The sequence below is a fragment of the Scyliorhinus torazame genome, chromosome 29 (genome assembly GCF_047496885.1).
Source record: "Scyliorhinus torazame isolate Kashiwa2021f chromosome 29, sScyTor2.1, whole genome shotgun sequence".
Lineage (NCBI taxonomy): Eukaryota > Metazoa > Chordata > Chondrichthyes > Carcharhiniformes > Scyliorhinidae > Scyliorhinus > Scyliorhinus torazame.
Window position 1 is genome coordinate 11,612,240 of NC_092735.1, and position 12,325 is coordinate 11,624,564.

Consider the following 12,325-nt stretch of genomic DNA (forward strand, 5'->3'; position numbering starts at 1 on the left):
CGGGTATTCACCCTGAGAGAGAGAGCGGGTATTCACCCCGAGAGAGCGGGTATTCACCCCGCGAGAGAGCGGGTATTCACCCCGAGAGAGAGCGGGTATTCACCCCGAGAGAGAGCAGGTATTCACACCGAGAGAGAGCGGGTATTCACCCTGAGAGAGAGCGGGCATTCACCCGGAGACAGAGAGCGGGTATTCACCCTGAGAGAGAGAGCGGGTATTCCCCCGGGGAGACAGAGCGGGTATTCACCCTGATAGAGAGCGGGTATTCATCCTGAGAGAGAGCGGGTATTCACCCTGAGAGAGTGCGGGTATTCACCCCGAGAGAGAGAGCGGGTATTCACCCTGAGAGAGAGCAGGTATTCACCCCGAGAGAGAGCAGGTATTCACCCTGAGAGAGCGCGGGTATTCACCCCGAGAGAGAGCAGGTATTCACCCCAAGAGAGACAGCGGGTATTCACCCTGAGAGAGAGGGAGCGGGTATTCACCCTGAGAGAGCGGGTATTCACCCCGAGAGAGAGCGGGTATTCACCCCGAGAGAAAGCGGGTATTCACCCCGAGAGAAAGCGGGTATTCACCCCGAGAGAGAGCGGGTATTCACTTTGAGAGAGAGCGGGTATTCACCCTGAGAGAGAGAGCGGGTATTCACCCGCGGAAAGAGCGGGTATTCATTCTGATAGAGAGTGGGTATTCACCCTGAGAGAGGGAGCGAGTATTAACCCTGAGAGAGAGAGCGGGTATTCACCCTCAGAGAGCGAGTATTCACCCTGAGAGAGAGCGGGTATTCACCCTGAGAGAGAGCGGGTATTCACCCTGAGAGAGAGCGGGTATTCACCCTGAGATAGCGCGGGTATTCACCCCGAGAGAGAGCGGATTCACCCCGAGAGAGAGAGCTAGTATTCACCCCCAGAGAGAGAGCGGGTATTCACCCTGCGAGAGAGAGCGGGTATTCACCCCCAGAGAGAGAGAGCGGGTATTCACCCTGAGAGAGAGAGCGGGTATTCACCCTGAGAGAGAGAGCGGGTATTCACCCGGGGAGAGAGCGGGTATTCACCCTGATAGAGAGCGGGTATTCACCCTGAGAGAGAGAGCGGGTATTCACCTTGAGAGAGAGAGCGAGTATTCAGCCTGAGAGAGAGCGAGTATTCACCCTGAGAGAGAGCAGATTCACCCCGAGAGAGCGGGTGTTCACCCTGAGAGAGAGCGCGGGTATTCACCCTGAGAGAGAGAGAGAGCGGGTATTCACCCTGAGAGAGAGAGAGAGCGGGTATTCACCCTGAGAGAGAGAACGGGTATTCACCCTAAGAGAGAGTGGGTATTCACCCTGAGAGAGAGAGCGGGTATTCACCCTGAGAGAGAGAGTGGGTATTCACCCTGAGAGAGTGCGGGTATTCACAATGATAGAGAGCGCGGGTATTCACCCTGAGAGAGAGCGGGTATTCACCCCGAGAGGGAGAGCGTGTATTCACCCTGAGAGAGAGAGTGGGTATTCACCCTGAGAGAGTGCGGGTATTCACCCCGAGAGGGAGAGCACGTATTCACCCTGAGAGAGACAGTGGGTATTCACCCTCAGAGAGAGAGCGCGGGTATTCACCCTGAGAGAGAGAGCAGGTATTCACCCTGAGAGAGAGCGGGTATTCACCATGAGAGAGAGTGGGTATTCACCCTGAAAGAGAGCGGGTATTCACCCTGAGAGAGAGAGAGCATGTATTCACCCTGAGAGAGAGCGGGGATTCACCCTGAGAGAGAGAGAGCAGGTATTCACCCTGAGAGAGAGCGGGTATTCACCCTGAGAGAGAGCACGGGTATTCACCCTGAGAGAGAGCGGGTATTCACCCCCTGAGAGAGCGGGTATTCACCCTGAGAGAGCGCGGGTATTCACCCCGAGAGAGAGAGCGGGTATTCACCCCAAGAGAGAGCAGGTATTCACCCTGAGAGAGACAGCGGGTATTCACCCTGAGAGAGAGAGAGAGAGAGTGGGTATTCGCCCTGAGAGAGCAGGTGTTTACCCTGAGAGAGAGCGGGAATTCACCCTGAGAGAGTGGGTATTCTCCCTGAAAGAGAGCGGGTATTCACCCTGAGAGAGAGAGCGTGTATTCACCCCGAGAGAGAGAGCGGGTATTCACCCCGAGAGAGAGTGGGTATTCACCCCGAGAGAGAGCAGGCATTCACCCCGAGAGAGAGCAGGCATTCACCCCGCGAGAGAGCGGGTATTCACCCTGAGAGAGAGCGGGTAATCACCCTGAGAGAGAGAGCGGGTATTCACCCTGAGAGAGAGAGCGGGTATTCACCCGGGGAGAGAGCGGGTATTCACCCGGGGAGAGAGTGGGTATTCACCCTGAGAGACAGCGGGTATTCACCCTGAGAGAGAGAGCGAGTATTCACCCTGAGAGAGAGCGGGTATTCATCCGGAGAGAGAGAGCGGGTATTCACCCTGAGAGAGAGAGCGGGTATTCACCCTGAGAGAGAGAGCGGGTATTCACCCTGAGAGAGAGAGCAGGTATTCACCCTGAGAGAGAGAGCGGGTATTCACCCTGAGAGAGAGAGCGGGTATTCACCCTGAGAGAGAGAGCGGGTATTCACCCTGAGAGAGAGAGCGGGTATTCACCCTGAGAGAGAGAGAGCGGGTATTCACCCTGAGAGAGAGAGAGCGGGTATTCACCCTGAGAGAGAGAGCAGGAATTCACCCTGAGAGAGAGAGCGGGCATTCACCCTGAGAGAGACAGCGGGTATTCACCCCCAGAGAGCGCGGATATTCACCCCGAGAGAGCGGGTATTCACCCTGAGAGAGAGCGGGTATTCACCCCGAGAGAGAGCAGGTATTCACCCTGAGAGAGCGCGGGTATTCACCCCGAGAGAGAGGAGGTATTCACCCTGAGAGAGACAGCGGGTATTCACCCTGAGAGAGACAGCGGGTATTCACCCTGAGAGAGAGAGAGCGGGTATTCACCCTGAGAGAGCAGGTGTTCACCCTGAGAGAGCGGGTATTCACCCTGAGAGAGAGTGGGTATTCACCCTGAAAGAGAGCGGGTATTCACCCTGAGAGAGAGAGCGGGTATTCGCCCCGAGAGAGAGCGGATATTCACCCCGAGAGGGCGGGTATTCACCCCGAGAGAGAGCGGGTATTCACCCCGAGAGAGAGCGGGTATTCACCTTGAGAGAGAGCGGGTATTCACCCTGAGAGAGAGAGCGGGTATTCACCCGGGGAGAGAGCGGGGATTCATCCTGATAGAGAGAGCGAGTATTCACCCTGAGAGAGAGAGCGGGTTTGCACCCGGGGAGAGAGCGGGTATTCACCCTGAGAGAGAGAGCGAGTATTCATCCTGAGAGAGAGAGCGGGTATTCACCCGGGGAGAGAGCGGGTATTCACCCTGAGAGAGAGAGCGAGTATTCACCCTGAGATAGAGAGCGGGTATTCACCCTGAGAGAGAGCGGGTATTCACCCTGAGAGAGAGCGGGTATTCACCCTGAGAGTGAGAGCGGGTATTCACCCTGAGAGATAGCCTATATTCATCCTGAGAGAGAGAGCAGGTATTTACCCTGAGAGAGGGAGCGGGTATTCACCCTGAGAGAGCAGGTATTCACCCTGAGAGAGAGCGGGTATTCACCCTGAGAGAGCGGGTATTCACCCTGAGAGAGCTGGTATTCACCCTGAGAGAGAGTGGGTATTCACCCTGAAAGAGAGCGGGTATTCACCCTGAGAGAGAGAGCGGGTATTCACCCCGCGAAAGAGCGGGTATTCACCCCGAGAGAGAGCGGGAATTCACCCCGAGAAAGAGCGGGTATTCACACCGAGAGAGAGCGGGTATTCACCCTGAGAGAGAGCGGGCATTCACCCGGAGACAGAGAGCGGGTATTCACCCTGAGAGAGAGAGCGGGTATTCCCCCGGGGAGAGAGAGCGGGTATTCACCCTGAGAGAGAGAGCGGGTATTCCCCCGGGGAGAGAGAGCGGGTATTCACCCTGATAGAGAGCGGGTATTCACCCTAAGAGAGAGCGGGTATTCACCCTGAGAGAGTGCGGGTATTCACCCCGAGAGAGAGAGCGGGTATTCACCCTGAGAGAGAGCAGGTATTCACCCCGAGAGAGAGCAGGTATTCACCCTGAGAGAGCGCGGGTATTCACCCCGAGAGAGAGCAGGTATTCACCCCAAGAGAGACAGCGGGTATTCACCCTGAGAGAGAGGGAGCGGGTATTCACCCTGAGAGAGCAGGTGTTCACCCTGAGAGAGAGCGGGTATTCACCCTGAGAGAGCGGGTATTCACCCTGAGAGAGCGGGTATTCACCCTGAGAGAGAGTGGGTATTCACCCTGAAAGAGAGCGGGTATTCACCCTGAGAGAGAGAGCGGGTATTCACCCCGAGAGAGAGCGGGTATTCACCCCGAGAGAAAGCGGGTATTCACCCCGAGAGAAAGCGGGTATTCACCCCGAGAGAGAGCGGGTATTCACCCGCGGAGAGAGCGGGTATTCATCCTGATAGAGAGTGGGTATTCACCCTGAGAGAGGGAGCGAGTATTAACTCTGAGAGAGAGAGCGGGTATTCATCCTGATAGAGAGTGGGTATTCACCCTGAGAGAGGGAGCGAGTATTAACCCTGAGAGAGAGAGCGGGTATTCACCCTCAGAGAGCGAGTATTCACCCTGAGAGAGAGCGGGTATTCACCCTGAGAGAGAGCGGGTATTCACCCTGAGAGAGAGCGGGTATTCACCCTGAGATAGCGCGGGTATTCACCCCGAGAGAGAGCGGATTCACCCCGAGAGAGAGAGCTCGTATTCACCCCCAGAGAGAGAGCGGGTATGCACCCTGAGAGAGAGAGCGGGTATTCACCCTGAGAGAGAGAGCGGGTATTCACCCGGGGAGAGAGCGGCTATTCACCCTGATAGAGAGCGGGTATTCACCCTGAGAGAGAGAGCGGGTATTCACCCTGAGAGAGAGAGCGGGTATTCACCCTGAGAGAGAGCGAGTATTCACCCTGAGAGAGAGCAGATTCACCCCGAGAGAGCGGTTATTCACCCTGAGAGAGAGCGCGGGTATTCACCCTGAGAGAGAGAGAGCGGGTATTCACCCTGAGAGAGAGAGAGAGCGGGTATTCACCCTGAGAGAGAGAACGGGTATTCACCCTAAGAGAGAGTGGGTATTCACCCTGAGAGAGAGAGCGGGTATTCACCCTGAGAGAGAGAGTGGGTATTCACCCTGAGAGAGTGCGGGTATTCACAATGATAGAGAGCGCGGGTATTCACCCTGAGAGAGAGCGGGTATTCACCCCGAGAGGGAGAGCGTGTATTCACCCTGAGAGAGAGAGTGGGTATTCACCCTGAGAGAGTGCGGGTATTCACCCCGAGAGGGAGAGCACGTATTCACCCTGAGAGAGAGTGGGTATTCACCATGAGAGAGAGTGGGTATTCACCCTGAAAAAGAGCGGGTATTCACCCTGAGAGAGAGAGAGCAGGTATTCACCCTGAGAGAGAGCGGGTATTCACCCTGAGAGAGAGAGAGCAGGTATTCACCCTGAGAGAGAGCGGGTATTCACCCTGAGAGAGAGCACGGGTATTCACCCTGAGAGAGAGCGGGTATTCACCCCCTGAGAGAGCGGGTATTCACCCTGAGAGAGCGCGGGTATTCACCCCGAGAGAGAGAGCGGGTATTCACCCCAAGAGAGAGCAGGTATTCACCCCAAGAGAGAGCAGGTATTCACCCTGAGAGAGACAGCGGGTATTCACCCTGAGAGAGAGAGAGAGAGTGGGTATTCGCCCTGAGAGAGCAGGTGTTTACCCTGAGAGAGAGCGGGAATTCACCCTGAGAGAGTGGGTATTCTCCCTGAAAGAGAGCGGGTATTCACCCTGAGAGAGAGAGCGTGTATTCACCCCGAGAGAGAGTGGGTATTCACCCCGAGAGAGAGCAGGCATTCACCCCGAGAGAGAGCAGGCATTCACTCCGCGAGAGAGCGGGTATTCACCCTGAGAGAGAGCGGGTAATCACCCTGAGAGAGAGAGCGGGTATTCACCCTGAGAGAGAGAGCGGGTATTCACCCGGGGAGAGAGCGGGTATTCACCCGGGGAGAGAGTGGGTATTCACCCTGAGAGACAGCGGGTATTCACCCTGAGAGAGAGAGCGCGAGTATTCACCCTGAGAGAGAGCGGGTATTCACCTTGAGAGAGCGTGGGTATTCATCCGGAGAGAGAGAGCGGGTATTCACCCTGAGAGAGAGAGCGGGTATTCACCCTGAGAGAGAGAGCAGGTATTCACCCTGAGAGAGAGAGCAGGTATTCACCCTGAGAGAGAGAGCGGGTATTCACCCTGAGAGAGACAGCGGGTATTCACCCTGAGAGAGAGAGCGGGTATTCACCCTGAGAGAGAGAGCAGGTATTCACCCTGAGAGAGAGAGAGCGGGTATTCACCCTGAGAGAGAGAGCAGGAATTCACCCTGAGAGAGAGAGCGGGCATTCACCCTGAGAGAGACAGCGGGTATTCACCCCCAGAGAGCGCGGATATTCACCCCGAGAGAGCGGGTATTCACCCTGAGAGAGAGCGGGTATTCACCCCGAGAGAGAGCAGGTATTCACCCTGAGAGAGAGCGAGTATTCACCCTGAGAGAGAGAGCGGGTTTTCACCCGGGGAGAGAGCGGGTATTCACCCTGACACAGAGAGCGAGTATTCATCCTGAGAGAGAGAGCGGGTATTCACCCTGAGAGAGAGAGCGGGTATTCACCCGGGGAGAGAGCGGGTATTCACCCGGGGAGAGAGAGCGAGTATTCACCCTGAGATAGAGAGCGGGTATTCACCCTGAGAGAGAGCGGGTATTCACCCTGAGAGAGAGCGGGTATTCACCCTGAGAGTGAGAGCGGGTATTCACCCTGAGAGGTAGCCTATATTCATCCTGAGAGAGAGAGCAGGTATTTACCCTGAGAGAGGGAGCGGGTATTCACCCTGAGAGAGCAGGTATTCACCCTGAGAGAGAGCGGGTATTCACCCTGAGAGAGCGGGTATTCACCCTGAGAGAGCTGGTATTCACCCTGAGAGAGCTGGTATTCACCCTGAGAGAGAGTGGGTATTCACCCTGAAAGAGAGCGGGTATTCACCCTGAAAGAGAGAGCGGGTATTCACCCCGCGAGAGAGCGGGTATTCACCCCGAGAGAGAGCGGGAATTCACCCCGAGAAAGAGCGGGTATTCACACCGAGAGAGAGCGGGTATTCACCCTGAGAGAGAGCGGGCATTCACCCGGAGACAGAGAGCGGGTATTCACCCTGAGAGAGAGAGCGGGTATTCCCCCGGGTAGAGAGAGCGGGTATTCACCCTGAGAGAGAGAGCGGGTATTCCCCCGGGGAGAGAGAGCGGGTATTCACCCTGATAGAGAGCGGGTATTCACCCTGAGAGAGAGCGGGTATTCACGCTGAGAGAGTGCGGGTATTCACCCCGAGAGAGAGAGCGGGTATTCACCCCGAGAGAGAGCAGGTATTCACCCCGAGAGAGAGCAGGTATTCACCCTGAGAGAGCGCGGGTATTCACCCCGAGAGAGAGCAGGTATTCACCCCAAGAGAGACAGCGGGTATTCACCCTGAGCGAGAGGGAGCGGGTATTCACCCTGAGAGAGCAGGTGTTCACCCTGAGAGAGAGCGGGTATTCACCCTGAGAGAGCGGGTATTCACCCTGAGAGAGCGGGTATTCACCCTGAGAGAGAGTGGGTATTCACCCTGAAAGAGAGCGGGTATTCACCCTGAGAGAGAGAGCGGGTATTCACCCCGAGAGAGAGCGGGTATTCACCCCGAGAGAAAGCGGGTATTCACCCCGAGAGAAAGCGGGTATTCACCCCGAGAGAGAGCGGGTATTCACTTTGAGAGAGAGCGGGTATTCACCCGCGGAGAGAGCGGGTATTCATCCTGATAGAGAGTGGGTATTCACCCTGAGAGAGGGAGCGAGTATTAACCCTGAGAGAGAGAGCGGGTATTCACCCTCAGAGAGCGAGTATTCACCCTGAGAGAGAGCGGGTATTCACCCTGAGAGAGCGCGGGTATTCACCCTGAGAGAGAGCGGGTATTCACCCTGAGAGAGAGCGGGTATTCACCCTGAGATAGCGCGGGTATTCACCCTGAGAGAGAGAGCGGGTATTCACCCTGAGAGAGAGAGCGGGTATTCATCCTGAGAGAGATAGCGTGTATTCACCCTGAGAGAGAGAGCAGGTATTCACCCTGAGAGAGAGAGCGGGTATTCACCCTGAGAGAGCAGGTATTCACCCTGAGAGAGAGCGGGTCTTCACCCTGAGAGAGCGGGTATTCACCCTGAGAGAGCTGGTATTCACCCTGAGAGAGATTGGGTATTCACCCTGAGAGAGAGAGCGGGTATTCACCCTGAGAGAGAGAGCGGGTATTCACCCCGAGAGAGAGCGGGTATTCACCCCGAGAGAGAGCGGGTATTCACCCCGAGAGAGAGCGGGTATTCACACCGAGAGAGAGCGGGTATTCACACCGAGAGAGAGCGGTTATTCACCCTGAGAGAGAGCTGGCATTCACCCGGAGAGAGAGAGCGGGTATTCACCCTGAGAGAGAGAGCGGGTATTCACCCTGATAGAGAGCGGGTATTCACCCTGAGAGAGAGCGGGTATTCACCCCGAGAGAGAGCGGGTATTCACCCCGAGAGAGAGCGGGTATTCACCCCGAGAGAGAGCGGGTATTCACCCCGAGAGAGAGCGGGTATTCACCCCGAGAGAGAGAGCAGGTATTCACCCTGAAAGAGACAGCGGGTATTCACACTGAGAGAGAGGGAGCGGGTATTCACCCCGAGAGAGACAGCGGGTATTCACACTGAGAGAGAGCGGGTATTCACCCCGAGAGAGAGAGCGGGTATTCACCCTGAGAGAGAGAGCGGGTATTCACCCTGAGATAGAGAAGCGGGTATTCACCCTGAGAGAGAGCGCGTATTCACCGTGAGAGAGAGAGCGGGTATTCACCGTGAGAGAGAGAGCGGGTATTCACCCTGAGAGAGAGAGCGGGTATTCACCCCGAGAGAGAGAGTGGGTATTCACTCTGAGAGAGAGCGGGTATTCACCCTGAGAGAGAGAGCGGGTATTCACCCTGAGATAGACAGCGGGTATTCACCCTGAGATAGACAGCGGGTATTCACCCTGAGAGTGAGAGAGCGGGTATTCACCCCGAGAGGGAGAGAGTGAGTATTCACCCCCAGAGAGAGCGGGTATTCACCCTGAGAGAGAGAACGGGTATTCACCCCGAGAGAGAGAGCGGGTATTCACCCCGAGAGAGAGAACGGGTATTCACCCCGAGAGAGAGAGCGGGTATTCACCCCGAGAGAGAGAGCAGGTATTCACCCTGAGAGAGAGCGGATTCACCCTGAGAGAGAGAGCGGGTATTCACCCCGAGAGAGAGAGCGGGTATTCACCCTGAGAGAGAGAGCGGGTATTCACCCTGAGAGAGAGAGCGGGTATTCACCCTGAGAGAGAGAGCGGGTATTCACCCGGGGAGAGAGAGCGGGTATTCACCCTGAGAGAGAGAGCGGGTATTCACCCTGAGAGAGAGAGCGGGTATTCACCCTGAGAGAGAGAGCGGGTATTCACCCTGAGAGAGAGAACGGGTATTCACCCTGAGAGAGAGCGAATTCACCCTGAGAGAGAGCGGGTCCAGATCGGGGCAGTGAAAACCATTACAGTTGGAAAACTCACCTGATGCACCACCTGTCTATTCCTGTCTATTCCTGGGAAGGGAACAGGGTCCGTGTGTCTATCCGCTCAGATCCATGAGCTGTGAGCCATTCATTCATTTTTGCTTGTGGACTGTGATTGACAGCTTCCACAAAGCAGCTGGGAGCCTCGCTCTATTCACCTTCTTGGATGAGTAAGTCTAAGTGCTGAGACCATAATGTTTACAAACAGAAACCACATCAAAGAGAGTTAAGTGCATTCACATCATGCTCCTTCAGCCCTTCAGGCTTGAGTGATTTTGAAGTGCTGAGCTGGAAATTGACAGCACTTAACTTTCCAGGAATGGACAGGTGGAGCTTCCAGGTGAGTGTTACAAATAATGTATTTCACTGCCCCTGTCTGGACTGCTCTCTAGCTTCCTGACAGGGGTCTCTTTTCCCAGGGCGGGGTGGGGGGGTACCTCCAGTTAGGGGGTCTGTAAGAGGTTCCTTTAGTTAGGGGATCCCTGTGAGGGGTCTGTCTAGTTAAGGCATCTCTGGGGGGGATGCCCCTCCAGTTAGGAGGTTCCTGGGGGTGGGGTCCCTCGAGTTAGGGATCTTTTGGGGGGTTCCCTTTAATTAGGGGTCTCGGGCATGGGGGAGTCTCTTTTGTAAGGGGGTCCCTGGGGGCGTGCCTCTATTTAGCGGATCCTGGGGGGTGGGTTCCCTATTCAGGTGTCCCTGACGGGGGGGGTCTTCCTATTTAGAGTCTCTGGCGGGTCTCCCTGTTTAAGGGGTTCCTGGGGGGAGGGGTCTCTCTATTTAGGGGACCCGGCAGCAGGTCGAGTCACCCGAGGACTTGGGAGAAGAGAGTTGGGCTGATTTGAGATGAGGGGGCTGATTTGAGATGAGGGGGCTGATTTGAGATATGGGGGGGCTGATTTGAGATGAGAGGTGGGCTGATTTAAGATGTGGGGGCTGATTTGAGATGAGTGGGGGGACTGATTTGAGACGAGTGGGGGCTGATTTGAGATAAAGGGCTGATTTGAGATGAGGGGGGGCTGATTTGAGATGAGAGGGGGCTGATTTGAGATGAGGGGCTGATTTGAGATATGGGGGGCTGATTTGAGATGGTGGGGGGCTGATTTGAGATGAGGGGGGCTTGATTTGAGATGAGCGGGGGGCTGATTTGAGATATGGAGGGCTGATTTGAGATGAGGGGGGCTGAGTTGGGATGAGGGGGGGCTGATTCGAGATGACGGGGGGCTGATTTGAGATGAGGGGGGACTGATTTGAGATGACGAGGGGCTGATTTGAGATGAGAGGGGGGGGGAGCAGGTGTGAGACTTTACTATCAGAGCACCCGCTCAAAATGGTGGTCCGATAGCGGGAATTCCTCGGGAATCCCTCGTGTTCCTCGCCGAGCACAGATTGGCATTGCGTGGGATACCGAATTGCTTCGTGATCATTAGCAATCCTCCTCTGGTCGGTCTCCCAAATGGGGAATCTTGTCTCACTGGTGCTCTATGTGACTGCAGTTTAACCTCCCTGCTTTGGTAATCAATTCCCTGTCGCAATAAGCAATAACATCCTATTAGCTTTCCCAATTACTTGCTGTACCTACAGACTAACGTTTGGGATCCATGCACAGGAACACTGGTTGCTCTCGGTGTTATTCTGTCCTTGTCTGACTGTGTGTTTCTCATTCTTCACGTTCCAGTTTGTTGAACCCAGTTTCATCCAGAAATGGATCTGCTGCTTGTACCCCTCACGTTGCTGCTTATCAGCCGTGGGCTTTCATTGGACAATGGCTTAATGAGGACCCCGCCTATGGGATGGTTGGCATGGGAACGTTTCCGCTGCAATGTCGACTGCAAATCCGACCCAGGGAACTGCATCAGGTGAGGCTACAAACCGGACCTCGATTCGCAAACCCCCTTAAAGCTAAAAGCTGGACAGAGAATCAAACCGGGTCCCATTCTCCCTGACAATATCGCAGGTTAACACGAGATACCACCATCATATCAGCCATTACCAGACAAACTAATCCAGGGTAAAATCCACACACACTGACTCTCATTGGGGTACGGGTCCCACACACACTGACTCTCACTGGGATACGGGTCCCTCACACACTGACTCTCACTGGGATACGGGTTCCACACACACTGACTCTCACTGGGGTACGGGTCCCACACACACTGACTCTCCCTGGGGTACGGGTCCCACACACACTGACTCTCACTGGGGTACGGGTTCCACACACACTAACTCTCACTGGGGTACAGGTCCCACACACACTGACCCTCACTGGGATACGGGTCCCTCACACACTGACTCTCACTGGGATACGGGTCCCTCACACACTGACTCTCACTGGGATACGGGTTCCACACACACTGACTCTCACTGGGGTACGGGTCCCACACACACTGACTCTCACTGGAGTACGGGTTCCACACACACTGACCCTCACTGGGATACGGGTTCCACACACACTGACTCTCACTGGGGTACGGGTCCCACACACACTGACCCTCACTGGGGTACGGGTCCCACACACACTGACTCTCACTGGGGTACGGGTCCCACACACACTGACCCTCACTGGGATACGGGTTCCACACACACTGACTCTCACTGGGATACGGGTTCCACACACACTGACTCTCACTGGGATACGGGTTCCACACATACTGAC

The 12,325-nt window shown here is 55.5% G+C and overlaps 1 protein-coding gene across 3 annotated transcripts in view; it reads left to right on the forward strand.

Annotated features, from left to right (window-relative positions):
* The window catches only part of naga (N-acetylgalactosaminidase, alpha), a 125,313-nt gene that overhangs the window by 58,658 nt on the left and 54,330 nt on the right, over window positions 1-12,325 (forward strand). For 2 of the 3 annotated variants that reach the window (XM_072492062.1, XM_072492061.1), the window contains exon 2: window positions 11,345-11,525. In XM_072492062.1, coding sequence (XP_072348163.1) covers window positions 11,371-11,525 — 155 coding nt within the window. In that variant the 5' untranslated portion in view covers window positions 11,345-11,370. Of the gene's footprint in view, window positions 1-9,990; window positions 10,010-11,344; window positions 11,526-12,325 lie in introns of those variants that run through there. The other variant, XM_072492063.1, reaches the window with a different exon arrangement.